The following is a 16,914-nucleotide window of genomic DNA, read 5'->3' on the forward strand; positions in this document are numbered from 1 at the left end:
CGAGTTCCTCAAACAGCGCGTCCGTTGTTGCTTGTAGATGCGTTGGTAAGGTTCGGTGGCACGAATGAAACAAAATCGCAGGTATACCGGCTCCTGTGGACAAAAAGAAACAGGGCCAATAACATACAGCGTCAGCATTCGTTTAGGTATCGCGCCTCTGAAACACGCGCTACAAGGAGCTCAGACGCCGCCATTTGCCACCTTTGAGCCCTGATGGTGTTAGAATCGTATATGAAAAAAGCTCTACTGCGTAAAAGCTGCACGTGCAAACGAAAAAACTCAAATGTCTTCCAACTATTAAACCGCAAGGCACAACATACAAAAAACTGGGCACATAATATAAAGAAATTACATAGCTACAGTTGAAGGAATTCGAAACTCGCCCGGCTCGATGTTTGCCATGATGATGATGCCTCCATTATGGCTCTTGCCCACTCAAGGGGATAGGCCAGAAATTGGTGATATGGAAAGCTAATTTCCTCCTCCTCGACTAGCTTCTACACTAGCTAAGGAGGAAAGATGTTTTCGGGATTGGTCCCCTCGATGACTCGAGTGCACGGTGGCAGCGCGAAGCAAGAGCAGTAGTCCGGTGAAGAGACGCTTTATTGCAACCTCGGGCATCTGCCAAAGTCCAAACCAAGGTAACTCCCAGGCAAACTTTCGCTTAGCCTCTTCCTGATCCTGCCGATTTCTTGGGCGTATGCGGCGCTCCTTAGGCACGGCAAACTTTGGCGTGCTAGTAGTGCCTTTTTTCATCTTGCGCTAGTCCACAGACTGAAGCGGGCATCCTTGCAAGTTTTTCCGCGAGGAATCCTGCACTGCTGGGGCAAATTTGTGCAGGACAGCTGATCTAGGGCCTCTGAGAAACCCTTCGCCTACAGCAGCATCACTGGCCTCGACACAGCCATCATGTAGTTGCACGCAACTTTTCCGCAAATTCTATCAAAGATGTGCATCTCGTCTAATGGGATCATCACGTTATATGGTGGCACATTTTTTTGCTGCGTTAACACGATGCCTTGAAGAAGACATGGGCAACGCTAGAAATAAATAAAACGCTGTGGTGGTTTTTGGGCCCTCAGACGCAGAAACCCAAGACAAGGACAAGAGAAACATCTATTGACTTCACACACAAAACAATCACAACACTGTGGCTATCTGTACAACACACTGGCTCCGTAATTCAGTCATACAGTCCTTATGTCTACGCGCCTGCGAGTAACCCACGCGTCCTCACTACTCGGAAGTCTAATTCCGTCGGGTGCCACTCACGCTCCCGCTGAAGACGATGGCGTCGACGACGCAACCTCGCCACGGGAAGGTTGCCAAGTGCACGGGAGCTCACGAGCAGACCATCAGCTGCTCGTGCTGGACCAGGCAGCCCCACGCTGCGGCCGACGCAACACCGAGGTCGCACCTTCAATTGGCGGTTGTGCCGGACCGGCTCCGACGTGGCACCGTGGCCACGATCTCGGTGACTGGTTGTGCCGGACCCGAGTCTGGACAGGATCAGCCGCTTGCCCTGGCCCGCACGCTCGTCCGCCACAGGAACAACATGTGAGGCCCGGCCCGGAACCGCCACTCGCCTCAGGAACATGCCACGCTCGTCCCGGTTGGGTTGGTGACACCCGCTCGTTGGTTCGGTCCCCTGAGGCCCAACGCGTAGCGCTCTTGCTAGCTGGCCGCGTTCTTCCTCTGCCCCTCGCTGTTCCGAAACTCACGCGCTCGCGTTCGTCTGACTCCGTGCAGACTTTCGTCTTCGTCGGTTATTTTCCGCTGTCGGTATCACTTCCAGTTTCGATTTTGGTTGTGAGAAGCACTCTTACCACACTCCCTCCAACTTCCAGTACGTTGTATACACGTAACACACAGTTCCCGAATATAACAAAGGTTCCGCACACTTTAAATGTCACAGTTTAGATGTAAAAAAAAAACCAATTGCACTATGATGACAACATGATAAAAAAATTGTGTACAACGGCAATAAGTCACTGCTCGGTAAAAGCCGCCCGACTCATATAGTCGGCACCAACGTTGTTCACACCACGAATGTGTTCCACGTGAAAGTCATATTCCATAAGAAGGAGACTCCACCGCAGGACTCGATTATTTAGGTGCCTAGCCGACTGAATATAAGTCAATGGCTGGTGGTCACATTGCAACGTGAACGGCTTGCCATAGAGAAAAATGTGGTATTTGCGAACAGCCCAGACTACGGCAAGGCCTTCTCTTTCAATTGTGGAGTAGGCTGCTTCGCGGGGTAGTAATTTACGGCTCGCGTAGGAAACTGGGTGCAGACGGCCTTGGTGTTCCTGGAGCAATACTGCTCCTAAGCTCCACGAAGACGCATCCGTGCGCAGAACAAATGGCTTATGCAAGTCGGGTGACTTCAGCACAGGCTGCGTGGACAATAGATTCTGCTCTTGTCGAAACGCTCTCTCATGTTCTTCACCCCATAATAACTTATTGGGGTGGCCTTTCTTTGTAAGTTCTGTGAGCGGAAATGTCAACTCAGCGTAATTGTGCAAAAAGTCGCGGTGATAACCTGATAGGCCGAGAAAGGCTTTCAATTCCTTCTTGGTGCTTGGCGGCACAGCTGCTTGTATCTTATCAGTAATGCTCTTACTCGTCTGCAGCATACCTTGCCCAACAGTGTGGCCCAAAAAAGTGGTAGTCGGACAGCCGACCGCACATTTCGCTGGTTTTATAGTTAGACGAGCCGCTCTGACGCGCTCAAACAATCTCTTTAGGGTTACCAAGTGTTCTTCCCAAGTTTCAGTAGCGACGAGCACATCGTCAAAGTAATATAGCACATTGGGAATCCCCTCGGTGACGACTCGCATTAACGGATTAAATACTGCCGGCGCAGTCTTGATGCCGAAGGGCATAAAGTTGAAGTGGTACAAGCCAGATTCACATGAGAAAGCCGTGAGCTCTTTCGACTGACTGGCCATAGGTACCTGCCAGTATCCTTTAGTAAAATCAAAGCGCGAGAAGTAGTTGCATCCCGTAAGCTTAGCGAACATCGTATCTGTGCGAGGGATCGGCTCACAATCCGGAAGTATGACCTTGTTCAGTTGTCGGAAGTCAATACACAAACGCATAGTGCCATCTTTCTTCTTGACGACCACTATGGGCGAGTGATAAGCTGACGTTGACCTTTCAATTACACCTAACTGCAGCATGTCCTTCACTTCCTCCTCGACGACACCTTTGACAGTAAAAGGTAGCGGGTACTGTCGTACCTGTATGGGAGCCTCTGACGTAAGCTTCAACTCACAGTGAACAATGTCAGTCTTCCCAGGTACATCTGAGAAAACGTCTCTGAATTCTTTAAGAACCGCTGTGGCTTGCTGTCGTGCATCAGCGTTGAGCTCCGATGCTATAATAACATTCGTCCAATCCTGTGTCTGTCTAGTGTGATATGGGGCACTTCGTCGGACTGAACCTCGTCTGTGTCACTTGGCAACGTCGCTGTAACGCCTGCAACCGTTCGTTGGCTTAGTGGCTTGCGCTCCTCATACTTCTTTAACATGTTGATGTGAAAGAGCGTAACCTTGTGGCCCAGGTTTACTAGGTAATCCAGTTCGCTGCGTTTCTCAATAACAGGGAAGGGGCCCTTCCAGGAAAGCACCAGCTTGTTAGCATCGCCTGGTAACAACACCAGCACCTGGTCACCAGGGACAAGTTCGCGCTGTCTCGCTTTCTTATCGTAGTACCCTTTCTGCAGCTTCTTCGCCTTCATCAATTCTTCGTGTGCGAGCGCACAGGTGCGTTCTAAACGTTGCCGCAGCTCCATCATATGCGTGTATGTCGTCTTGGTCTCGTCATCGAGGCGAGGGTTCGTCCAGAGCTCCCTGAGAACAGCCATTGGCCCTCGCATGTATCTACCATATAATAATTCAAAAGGAGAGAATCCAGTGCTACATTGGGGAAGCTCTCGGTAGGCGAACAGTAACAGACCAATGTAACGGTCCCAGGTTTTCGGACGCTCTTGACACATTCGCCCTATCATGCGTTTTAATGTCCCATTAAAACGTTCAATCAAACCATTGGCCATCGGATGGTATGGCGTAGTAGGCAGTTGTTTGAATGAAAGCAGTCGGCTGAATTCCTTCATAACTGCTGACATGAAAGACGTGCCGCGATCACTGATGATCTCTTTAGGTATGCCAACGCGAGAGAACATTTCCAGGAGACCTTCCGCAACCTGTCTCGATTCAATGAAGGGAAGTGCTACCGCGTCGGGGTATCGCGTCGCAAAATCTATCATTGTCAGTACGTAGCGATTGCCCCTTTTCAGATGTCGGTGACAATGGGCCGATAATATCAATGCCAACTCTCGTAAACGGTGTCTCGATGATAGGCGTGGTGCCCAAGGGAGCGCGTCCCACCAAGTGGCGTGGCACCATCCGTTGACAGATGTCGCAAGATTTCACGAAGCGTTTTGTGTCGGATTGGACACCCGGCCAGTAGAACTCTCCAGTGACCCTGCTTACTGTCTTCGTGATACCTTGATGGCCGGCTAAGATGCCTTCGTGGGCCAGTTTCAGCACCACCTCACGCAACTGTCGTGGTACAACAAGTTGCTCCAAATTAGTTCCATCTGGCAAGTTGTGCTTGCGGAATAAGGTTCTGTCCCGAATGAAAAACACCGTTTCTCGATCGTTCGACATGATTTTCTTGCCAACCGTCTCGAAACACTTTTCCAAAGTTTCGTCATCCACTTGATGTTTTTTAAGCGCCTCACTTCCCACTTGTAAAGCAGGCAGAGTCATCACAGGTAAAGAAGGGTGCTTCTTCGTTTCTCCTGCTTTTCCCACGAGGACTTCTTCAGGTAGGGGTCACTTTTCCATGGCTTCATGCGGTGGCTCATACGCTTCCTCCGCATTCGATCTTGGTTGGGTTGCGTGCAAATTGCCAGATACATCCTGCTCACCATTGACAGCATTCCCTTTGCTAGAGTCTGTGCATGGTGCACGCCTTCTTTCCACATGGCCATGGTCATGCTGTGCTGCTGACTCATTCATAGGTAACGTATCCGGCAATGCCGCGCCCTTGATGTTGCCCAAAATTACGTCGTATAATGGGTCGGTCATACACTTAACGAGTACTTCCCCAGTAAACAATGTACATTGCAAAAGGACTTTTGCCTCTGGGAGGTATCGCACAGTACGGTTCAGTAAGTACACTGGGCTCGTCGTTCCCGTGAACTTCTCCTTCGGAACCAAGGATTGCTGCACGACGACCGTGTTGCAGCCGGTGTCTCGAAGCACATGCACTGGTCTGTCCTCTAGGAACCCCTCCACAACAGGCATGTCAGCGACTCCAACGTTCGCGTATCGTCGACTTGATGTGGCATTGACGATGGGTATTGTTCCGCCGTCTTGGAGAACAATGTAGCCACTCTTATGGTGTTCAGGTGTCAAGTCTTCGCGTTTTTCCGATAGCATACATGATGCCTGGTCTTTGCCAAATTTTCTACCGGGGCATCTGCCACTGCTGTGTCCACTTTGTTTGCATACTCCGCATCGGCTGAAAGTATTCCCCTTCGTGCGGGACCAGCAGTCGGCTGCGCGATGGCCTGCCTTGTCACAAAGGAAACAGCGACTTGCAGGCTTCTGCGTCTTCTTCGCGGACTCCGGCTTGGACACCGAAGGTCCCGGATTCTTGGGAATCCGTTCTCTTCCTAAGTTTGTGAGCGCCTGTGCTTCCATGAAGTTATCGGCAGTCTCGCAAAGCGAACTCAGGGTTTTGCAACTTCTCTCCTTGAGAAAGATCCTGAGTGCCGGAGAACAACCCTTCATGAATTGCTCACTTATCATCAGATCTCGCAGGCTAGCAGAGCTTGTCTCCGTTTTTCCGACTTCAAGCCAACGGTCAAAGTAGCCGGAAAGTCTTGCAGCATACTGCAGACCAGTCTCGTTTTCTTTGGGCTTCGCTTTACGAAATTTTTCGCGGTAGCCTTCCGCAGTATAGCGGAACCTCTGAAGAAGCGCCGCTTTCAGCTGATCATAATTCAGCACAGCTGTTGGATCTAACCGGCCTATGACTGTTAGCGCTTCTCCTGTCATGCATAGGCTAAGCGAAAGAGCCTACTTTTCACGCGGCCACCCTTGACACGTGGCGACCCGTTCAAATCGCTGCAGGTACGCGTCGAGGTCGTCCCGAGCCTCATTGAAGGGCGGAATCAGTTTATGAGGACTGCAGACCTCTGTTATTCCTCTGGCGCTCATGCTGGATCCTCCTTGTTCGTCAGCCACCATTGGCTGTATCCTGCTTGCGCTCTCCTGAAGTCGAAGCTTCAGTTCAAGGATCTTCAGCTCTTGTTCCTGCACCTTCTGCTGCTGCTCTAACAGCTTCTGCTGCCTCTCAGCGTTTTCTTTCGCGATCTCACGCTCCCTAGCACGCTCATCTCGAGCTTCAACGCACTCTCGCTCAACCCACTCTCTGAGCTCCTCGTTCTCTCCAACCCTAGCTGTCGGCCAAGTGCAATAAATTTCTCCCTGTCTATGACAAAGGCTGCGTCTGAGTAATGGCTTTAGATTTTAATAAGCCATCCTGGAATCTTCTGATCCTGGCAGGCTCGCCAATTGTGGTGGTTCTTGGGCCCTCAGACGCAGAAACCAAAGACAAGGACAAGAGAAACATCTATTGACTTCACACACAAAACAATCACAACACTGTGGCTATCTGTACAACACACTGGCTCCGTAATTCAGTCATACAGTCCTTATGTCAACGCGCCCGCGAGTAACCCACGCGTCCTCACTACTCGGAAGTCTAATTCCGTCGGGTGCCACTCACGCTCCCGCTGAAGACCGATGGCGTCGACGACGCAACCTCGCCACGGGAAGGTTGCCAAGTGCACGGGAGCTCACGAGCAGACCATCAGCTGCTCGTGCTGGACCAGGCAGCCCCACGCTGCGACCGACGCAACACCGAGGTCGCATCTTCAATTGGCGGTTGTGCCGGACCGGCTCCGACGTGGCACCGTGGCCACGATCTCTGTGACTGGTTGTGCCGGACCCGAGCCTGGACAGGATCAGCTGCTTGCCCTGGCCCGCACGCTCGTCCGCCACAGGAACAGCATGTGAGGCCCGGCCCGGAACCGCCACTCGCCTCAGGAACATGCCACGCTCGTCCCTGTTGGGTTGGTGACACCCGCTCGTTGGTTCGGTCCCCTGAGGCCTAACGCCTAGCGCTCTTGCTAGCTGGCCGCGTTCTTCCTCTGCCCGTCGCTGTTCCGAAACTCACGCGCTCGCGTTCGTCTGACCCCGTGCACACTTTCATCTTCGTCCACAAACGCGCTGGGCTTAATCAACTGTTGCACCAACTTACCGACAATTTAATTTTTCTTAAAAGCAAGTTGAACAAATTCCTTTATGATCAAATAATGGCAAAGGGTCTTGTATCACATATGAAAGATTGCGACTAGCACATGTTTACATGAGATGCGGCAGGAGAAAACATTTACCTGCTTTGAGGAACGTTGGTCTTTAATGCAAACACAACAACCTAGGACTCCTCATGGAAGCTATAACTTCGTTCGAAGTTCCACATTGCTGTCGATCTTTCGGGAAAATCTCTTCCACTGCTATCTGACAGTAGTGATAGCACGGCTAAGTCGTTTTTCCATCTGGTGATGGGGGAAACTAGTAATAGTGATAGCTGTGACACACCTGCAGGATTAGACTATTTCTCACACGAGCACAGCAGTATTTGCTACACTGCCCGTCCTCTTTCTTCTATTATCAACGCACGCATGAATAAGATCTGTCTGAGGGTCATACTGCAAGTTCCTTTTCAATGAAATTTCATCGAATACCAAGCAACAAGCTCGTTCAATGAATTGCCAGTTTTAGTTTTGATTAGATCGAGAATAGCAGGCAACAAATCAGGTTTAATGGTAACAGCAGATAGCTGTGTTTTCAGCATTATCACAGTTGGAAGGCTCAAAAATTTGTAAAGAGATTTATATGCCTTCGGACTTGAAAAGTAGAGATTTAGGGCAAACTTTCTAATTGGCATGGGCCAACACCTTCAATGTTTTCTGAGAGGTTGCAAGTGCACTTGTACATTTAGTAGCTCTAATAAGTCCTTGCTAAGGTGTTTTCCAGCTTCAGCAATAAGCCGTGTATGTGAGACAGTACGCTTCACAGGCCTTTTCATGCTGACGATGACTCGGCCAAGCCTCATGATTATGCTGCGGTAGTGCTGTAGCTTCCGCTTCGTAGATGGAGTCCGCATTTTCCAGACTCTGATCCTGGCCGTTTTTGGTGTAGCTGGAAAATAGATGGCGAAAGCAATGTAATGCAAATGCATAAAATTCATAAAATTATCACTGTTCTGTCTCACCAGAAAAAGTGGAAACTTATGCTGTTTTTCACTGGTAGATTCGGAGCAGGTTTTTTTGCTCCGTGGCGACGAAACCGCATTTCACTGGTAGATTCAGAGTGGATCCGCGCTTTTCACTGGTAGTTTCAGAGCAGCTCGCTCCGAGGCGGATTGCTCGCACTGCTCCGCCGACAAGTCGCAGATTCGGGCGGAAACACGACGAGCAGCATACGTCACTTCCGTCGTTGTACGTTGCTGAGTTTTGCAAAATGGCTGCGTTCGCTGCCTTGGCGGAACTTCTGTCTAGCGACGAAAGCACTTCAAGCAGCAGCTCGTCCAGCTCAGACGACGAAGACTTCGAGGAAAGACAAGCGCTATGCGAAGCCTTCTTTCGGGAAACTTTTTCGGAGTCCCACCGCGAACGTCCCAAAATTTTGGGGTTCATCGAGAACGTTGCGCGGCTGTACACAGACGAGCAGGTAAGCGCGGAGCTCCCTCTTTTCATAATACTACATGAACCTAATTTCATCTTTTTATCATTTCCTTCTCTGCAGTTCCGTCAAGACTTCAGGGTGTCGAGGCGTGTCGCGGAAACGTTGATCCGTGGTTTTGAAGGCTCGCGTCACTACCCATGCAGTGATCGTGGTGGGTCCCCCTCGAAAACCGCGGAAGAGCACATTCTGGTCTTTCTGTGGTAAGTCTGCACGCTGTTTTAAAAGTCATGCCTACCAGTGTGTATAATCTTAATGCTTTCAAGTGCTTCGGCGTAGAAGTACGTTTTTTCGTTGCGTGCGCAGAATTTTGACGGGGAGTCCAACCATTATAAATTTTTGTTCGTGTGTTTATGTGCGCGTGTGTAGAGAATATACACATGTGAAATTTAACAATTTCGGCGGCGTTAAATCTCCCTAGTAGCCTTCCCGTGGCTACGCCGCTTGTGCTTTTTGTCCTTGAAAGTTGCTAAGTGTGATGCAATGGAAACCAATGAAATATGACCGCTTGCAACTGCACAGCCAGAGAGAACAGTGTTAAGAGCTTCTACTTTTCTTACGGCTGCTAATTTTGATGCAAATATTTCATGCCTTTATTTCACAAAGCAGGCTTTACTTGATCACTTTCTTCCATAATGTGTGTTTGCTGTGTCAGGTTTGCTGCAAACAAGGCGTGCCTGAGGGACGTTGCTGGACGCTTTGGCATGGCAACTGCGACAGCATTTAGAGTCGTGGAGCGCACGCTCGAATATTTCCTTGATATAGCCGAAGAGGTAATATCATTTCCAGGAGATCTTGATCAGCTGTCAGCGGACTTCGAACAAGTAAGAATTTTAGGTATTTCACTGTTCCATGGCAAACACAACAAATGAGTTGTCTAATTGAAGCTTACTTTAGAGAATAGTCACATAATACATTGATTGTAGCAGGTTAAGCTGCCGTTGGGGCACAGGGGATGTGGTACTAAGTTGCGCTTGAAAGATGGGGTTATTGTCAAGCAGTCTCACTATCAAATGAGAAATGCTAGTGAAACATGTATTGTTCATTTACAGTGCACATAAAAGCAGGGTGTCTGCCAACGTGGAAAAGTCAGGGAATTTCAAAAAAACCAGGCCAGGTCATGAAAACTGACAGCAGTTCTGTGGGACCGTCACAAAAATAAGCATCGCCATTCATCAAAGCTTAAAAAGTCTCTCAGCTGCAACTACAGTGGGCTGCTGGAAGGTGTGTGAAAAAAAAAAAAGGACAGTGCATAACTCTTGCTTCTGAGTGTAAACGCGAAAGGGACCCATAGAACACAAAGTTTACTGACATTTCAGTACCTCATATGGGAGAGAGCCTTGTTTAAAAGTCATGAAAAAGGCACAGTGTACTTCAGTACGCCTAAATACGTGACGTAAGCAGAGAGAGTACATTGTCAGAAGCCTCCCATCACTCCTGTGCAGCGTATGTACAGTTGTCTGTATCTGGATTCGAGAGTTTTACAAGTCTATTTGGTGGTCTGTGATTCCGTGTGTTCAGGGAGGGCAGTCGAGGCCACGCCTCGTTTTGTGGTATCATATTTGTGTTGTTTAACTTTTACCAGTTTCACCGATGTACTGGTCACAATTATGTCAGCCTATGGCATAAACTAGACTAAGGAAATTTCTGCTCGGCAACTTGTCCTTCACATTGGCTAAAGCATTCTTTAACATCCATGTTGGTATATCCACTCTTTTGGTGCCTGTTGCTTCTACATATCACACGGCATATCTGACTCACGTCTGTAGATTTATGCATGTTTTGTCTATGCCACGATTTCGGCCCGGCTTGAAGGCCGTCTGGTTTTTCTAGGCTAGAACTGCTATCAGCTGAAGCTTGCTGGGCTACTCATGTCTTTTAATAATAATAATAATAATAATAATAATAATAATAATAATAATAATAATAATAATATTATTATTATTATTATTATTATTATTATTATTATTGGTGGTGCAACACCAAACGTCTTCAGCTACACACTTATGCTGGTAGCTCGTGTTTCAAGGGTAGAACTTGGGTAACTTCAGCTAAATTTTTCATTTCAGTTTTGTGAGATTGTGTAAATAAATCTGCAATTATTTTTCAGTGTCACGTCTACAGCAGAGTACGTAAATCAAGGTAACATGCGGACATTCATGATTCATCTATAGAATCAAGGAAACTGTTCCACCTTGACAAATTCATTCTCACCACCACATATTCAAATGTCAGCACTTTAAACGTTGACCCCAGCTTTCATTTCACTTCAAGTATGACAGCCCAGATAAATGCATGTGCTTGTCGTAAAAAAAAAAAACATTTTGCAGTATGGCTATGTTCTTGCAACGTTGTCGTTACTCGTTGTCAAGGCAAGATACATAGAATATGCGAGTAGTAGTTATTTACTTTTTTTGTTGAAAAGTATACTTTAGAGGTGTGCAAATTAGGCGGCGGCGCAAATCAATAGTAAATACATCAATCTAGGTCGAATCAGTTCTAATCTAATCTACATATAAATAGGTGAGTCAGTAAATACAGTAGTTCAGGTCGATCTAATTAAATCCAATCCACATCCTAACCGGCGTGGGCTACAGCCATTATAGTAAAATAGATTTTACTCCAGTGGCAGAACCGGCCAGGCTCCTGTGTTTTCATTTTACACGAATGCCACCAAATGGCACCACTTCTAAGTTTCTCAGCAGCTTTGACTGCGATGTCAAACGATCGCAGACACCTTCAAACTTCATCTGCGGTTACTCTTAACTTGTGTGTTTTCTTCCTGGTTCTTCGGAACATCAAACAGCTGACTTGCTCACTGCCTAGCTCAGGGGTTTTATTTTGGCCAGATTTACATGTTTTTTCACAATTGTCGCATGCCCTGAGAACATTTTGAGTGCGTCTGGTAATTATGTTTACCTTTATAGAGCGCCCGGTTTTTTTTTTCTACTCGGGTTTGTTTGCAGTGTACAGTGTTTTCCATGCAAACGTGGCAGTCATGGAATTTGCTTTGAATCATGATGGAAAACCTGGGAAATTCAAGGAATTTAGAAATATGAAATTGGTAGACACCCTGAAAGGGACCCCTGGCACTTAAAATTTCTAATGCCTTTTGCTGTGGTGTTCCGTACAATGATTCCATAGTTCTGGCATGTAAAAGACTTGTGTCACCTAAAGTTAACTCCGCTAAGACCAACAAAACTACTGCATCAAGTGTTAAGATTATTTACTTCAAGAAGTTCACTACAGGTGTGTTCTTTTTCTCTCACTGTCACAGGTGTCAGGAGTGCCCAACACGATCGGTTGCATTGACGGATCCTACATAAGCATCCGCTGCCCTGCAAAAAAAGTGCGTTCAACCTATGTGAACAGGCACAGTTATCCGTCACTGACACTGCAAGCTCTGTGTGATCACAAAAAGAAGTTTCTCGATGTGACTACTGGACACCCCAGCAAGATTCACGATTCGAGAATCTTCAGGACATCGAGGCTTTCTTCAAAGTTGCCGCATGTGTGCTGTTCCGGGAAGTACCACGTTCTCGGGGACGCTGCCTACCCGCTTCGAGATTACCTCATAACCCCATTCAGGAATTATGGTCACCTTGACGCGAGGCAGCGCGCCTTCAATTATCACTTTTCGGCAACGAGAGTGAAGATTGAGAATGCCTTTGGAGACCTCAAGGCCAGGTTCCGCCAGCTGCTGCACCTGGACTTTCTGTTTGTAGACAAAATGAACAAGTTCATTATAGCTTGTTGTGTTTTGCACAATATGTGCATTAATTGTGGTGATGTGGATGTGCCGCCGTACATCGATGATGAACATGCACCGTGGGAATGGGAGGCACAACCGGATGATGTTCCCCCCAACAATGGCCCGCTTGCATCAACTGAAGATGCACTGCGTCGCCAAGGCGAGGAGAAGCGTGAGCGCTTAATGCAAGCGATGCGCATTTGATTTAAAGTTAGGACTGCCTACGTGTACACAAAACAAGAAACGTTAAGGTGTTGTAAATTTTGTTTCGTGTTGTAGAGATTTCTAGCAGAAAATAACACTAAAAGACGGGACGAAGCAAGGACACAAACTACGGCGCTGACTAACAAGCAAATTCGTTTTATTCTTCTAATCCGCGTATATATACTTTACCACAATCTCAAGGAAACAAAAAAAAATAGAATCATGATAAATGCATGCCCCTCATTTCTGAAGCGTATCATTTACAACGGCGGCGAAACATGCATCAGTTTCCCTTATATTTCCCTCTCTCTGAAGGAGTTACCTCTCCTGTCTTATTGAGCATTTCTTTCCTCCTGAGTCAGCCAACATTTGTGTGTGTCTTTTTTTTGCTTTTTCTCACCCTTCAGATTAGTGGTGGAGTGTATATACCTAGACTGGAAGAATAAGACACATTTGGCTGTTAGTCAGTGCCATGGTTGTGTCTCTGCCATGGTTGTGTCCCTGCTTTGTCCCATCCTTTAGCACTGTTTTCTACAGGAAACACTGTACTAACCAGCTAAAATGCATGCCGCACTGTGTTGTAGTGACTCATCTTGCTAGGGCGCAGCCTGATTTTTTTGTTTCTTAGCTTTGTGACACGTAGCAGCTTCCACATAGCGTGAGTCAACCCAAGATGTTTGCAGGAATCTGACTGGATCAGTGTAATTGTTTCCTATGCGAAGCCATCAGCATGCTTATTGCTGACTAGTGCTAACGCCGCAGCGTGTTGGTCGGTATGGCTACTGCAGCTGAAGATAGCTGGTGATATTGATAGTAACTGCACTCTTCGTGCTGGTGAGACACGAGAAAGTGACAAAGTCAACCGGCCAAACATAGCTGGGCTCCAGCTCTCGTCAGCCACCACAAACATTCTGAGAAACATGTAGTGACATTGGCATAAGTCCAAGCTAGTGCAGGCTACACTGAGGAGCATTTGTGTTAATGGAACAATGTCACCAAAATTACGAGCTTGAAATGTTTGTGTTGTTTGTCTTGCAGTTGGGGCACTATGCTTGTCAGTTAAACCTGTCGCTTCGAGGAATATTCGTAATGAACACCCATCCCGACTCATTGTTTCCCACGCATGGTGCCCAAATTCAAAAAGTGCGCTCTGAACGTCACAAAAGCCCGAGTCTACATAGTCTTATGACTCCTGAGATTGTTCGCTGTGTAATTTTTTGTGATTCCAGTAGTAGTTTTACAGTGATGCCAAAATTAGTCACAAGGAGCCATTCTTGCATTAATTACACAGTACATTGCAATATTTATGATCAAAGTTTGGGGACTACCGGACACAATGCTCTTAATTAAAGCATTCAAGTCAAAACAAAAATTTGTCAGGGGTCCTTTAGGCATGGTGACTGCTGCTGTGAGAAATGGCTTCTTTGTCATGCAATTTGGTTATTGCTTGTGCATTAACATTTCATTTGCCTGATGAAAATTTGCATGGACAAACGTTCTGCATTTCTTAGTCTTTGTTCAGCTTTTCTTACCATCAAAACGGCGTGAAATTATAATGATCATTGCAACTTTGTCTTGTAAAAGGGCCCTGGAACCCTTATTTCACCTCAACAACAAACATTGTCAATCTGTTATCAATGCGCCTGCCAACGTGCACATGTGTACAATGCTTACAATAAACATGCTTTTCACATTTTATTCATTTTTCTTCAAGTTGAAAATTTCACGGAGAAGATTCATCTTTTCTTTGTGCATTTCTTCTCGTCGCTGTGTTTTAGCAAGTCGTCGCTCTTCCCTCTTGCTGTCTCTTTCAGCCTTTCGCTCTGCTCGCCGTTCATCTAACTCCTTCATTTTTTCAAAGAAGGTTTGCAGGTGGAGCTCGCGTGCTGAATTCGGGCGTTTTCTTTTTGAATCAGGAGTGTCGTCCTGCCCAACGGAGCTGGATGGAGAGTGTGACGTTGACGAGCTTGAACCAGCAAGTGGAACAGACTCGGTGGATGACTGTGGACATGTCTTTTTTGATACCACTCCACTTGCGTCGCGTACCACTTCTGGTTCCAAGCTGTCGTCCAGCCACTTGATTTTTTCAAGCTCGGCCTCGTAGGGGACTTCTTGTGGGGAACAGCCAGACGTATTATTTTTCCCAGCTGCCACATTTTTTCTTTTCAGTACGGTTTTGTACCGAGAGCAGCACTGCTCACCAGTTCTCATTACACCCAGTTTATTATTAATGTCTGTTGCAATTTTTTCAAACATGGCCTTTTTGTTGCGAAATTTTTTCAGAGGGCCAACTTGAGGGAAATATGAGGCGTAGAGGTCCAGCAGCAGCTTCGTCTCGCCACTCGTCCACTCACACCCTGCAGCTGAAATATGCATTATACACACATAAAATACATATAAACTGGCATTAATAGACTTTTTTGATACAGGGCACGAAGCTATATGCTCTCTGAGCCATAGAACACTTACTGTAAAGCATTAGTACTGTCACACTGTTTTGGCACAGCAAATATTGGGTGCTGTGGGGATCGCTTTGCATATCAGAACAGACAATCATGCAAATTCATAATATTACTATACATAACTTATTCACAGCATAATTTTCTTAGAGAGTAAATTTGAAAACACTGCATAATAAATATGGGGCCTCTTCGTGCAGCTGACTATTCGTTGAATTCAATTTTATTATTTAAGCACCCAATATTGAGAAGCGTGAGCAAGAAGCCATTAAATGGTTTTGCGTAATTCGTGGTTTTTTTGAGAGGGTTTGCAATCTGCTGGACCTATCTTCATCCTAATGCCACTAGCATGTTTGTGTATGCATGCTTACCACGTGCAGGAGTCCCTGGCTGACAAGCCCGACTTGGTGACGCACCAGTAGACGCTGCAGAATCTGTGTTTGATAATTGAAAAGCATTGTAGTATGTTAATATGTGTTAATTTTAAGCAGGTACACAATTTTCTTCAAGTAGTCCTTACACGTTGCTCGTCAAGGCATTGTCCTCTACATATATAGACGACTGTATACAAAACTAGTTCTACAGAGACACATGTAGACCAATTTACCATTTCCTAAAAATGCGCCCTGTGTATGTGACAAAGCGTCGGTGGCGTCACACTGTGTAGCACCTTCAAATAGAGAAAAAGAAAAGACATTTGCGGGTTAACACCAAAAGAGTAGAGGTCAAGAATCACCAAGAAAACGTTACTTCTCTAGTAAATTTTTCATGCATGTATTCATGCGCGAATACAGAGATCGCCATGCATTTTTATTAAAGGTAATACAGCAGCTTGGTGAGCGCTGCGAAAATTCCGGCGCTTGTGATATTCTAAATAGTAGGACTGTAAGGTGTTGGGTAAGCAACTGCTCTGATTAAAAAAAAAAGCCTGCTCACAACATGCCGTATTTTTGCGAGCGCCGATTGCGGCCGTTACCACGTGTACCCGCATGCTTTACAATTATCTGACCAGTCTTCATGCGGAGCTATCAAAGTTAGCATTCCGTGCAGAGTTTATTATCAGCGTCAAGTACGTCGCACTTACCGTTCAGATCGTTGCCGCTGTTTCTGAAAACGCCCAGCAACAGCCGACGCACAGCCGGTGTCAATTCCGCGTGCTCGTCCATACTTGCTACACAACTGCTGTTCGCGACTGCGTTAAAGTGTTCTACAAAGCTTTAACTGCGTGGTCGAAATGCGCGCCCTGCAGTGGCGGCCAAAGTTGCCAAGGAAACGAAGAGAGCGGAAAAATAAACTGTTTCCGGAACCGGTTTGCGTGACGTATGCATAATCAACTTCCGGGGCACCTCTCACGGAGCATTCTCGTGTTTCACTGGCAGAGGTGGCTTCGTGCGATCCGAGTGCTCGCTCCGGGATTTCGGCGGTCGCTCTGAATCTCCCAGTGAAAAACACCATTACTCTCTATGGGCATGGTGCCCACAAACTGCTGTCCTGAAGGTTCTGGAGAGTCTGTTCCAAAACACGTAGATGCCTCGGATAGCATTACTAGGAGAGAGCCAATAGATCATAATTTGCATTCGCTCAAGCAAGAGCAAGATTCTTATGAAATACTGTATGAAGACGAGCAAGTATGACATGACTCACAGTCCTTGGTAACAGGAGCCTTTGGGCC

General features: G+C 46.9%; 2 protein-coding genes across 3 annotated transcripts; one reads left to right on the plus strand and one right to left on the minus strand.

Annotated features, from left to right (window-relative positions):
• The first annotated feature begins 7,169 nt into the window (after positions 1-7,169).
• LOC119171842 (putative nuclease HARBI1) lies at positions 7,170-14,481 on the plus strand. Of its 2 annotated transcripts, XM_037422711.2 has the most exons (4): positions 7,174-8,816; positions 8,892-9,031; positions 9,484-9,652; positions 12,106-14,481. In XM_037422711.2, exons 1-4 carry the CDS (start codon positions 8,607-8,609, stop codon positions 12,781-12,783), a joined length of 1,197 nt encoding a protein of 398 aa, XP_037278608.1. In that variant the 5' UTR covers positions 7,174-8,606; the 3' UTR covers positions 12,784-14,481. The 2 variants fall into 2 exon arrangements, with proteins under 2 accessions (XP_037278601.1, XP_037278608.1); XM_037422704.2 differs by having other exon boundaries at positions 7,170-9,031.
• On the minus strand, positions 14,466-16,692 carry LOC142765586 (uncharacterized). The gene is made up of 4 exons (XM_075866795.1): positions 16,327-16,692; positions 15,850-15,912; positions 15,614-15,676; positions 14,466-15,146 (listed from the first exon to the last, which is right to left on the minus strand). Exons 1-4 carry the CDS (start codon positions 16,406-16,408, stop codon positions 14,479-14,481), a joined length of 876 nt encoding a protein of 291 aa, XP_075722910.1. The 5' UTR covers positions 16,409-16,692; the 3' UTR covers positions 14,466-14,478.
• Between the last annotated feature and the right edge of the window lie 222 nt (positions 16,693-16,914).

Source organism: Rhipicephalus microplus, chromosome 6, assembly GCF_043290135.1.
Source record: "Rhipicephalus microplus isolate Deutch F79 chromosome 6, USDA_Rmic, whole genome shotgun sequence".
Classification (NCBI taxonomy): Eukaryota; Metazoa; Arthropoda; class Arachnida; order Ixodida; family Ixodidae; genus Rhipicephalus; species Rhipicephalus microplus.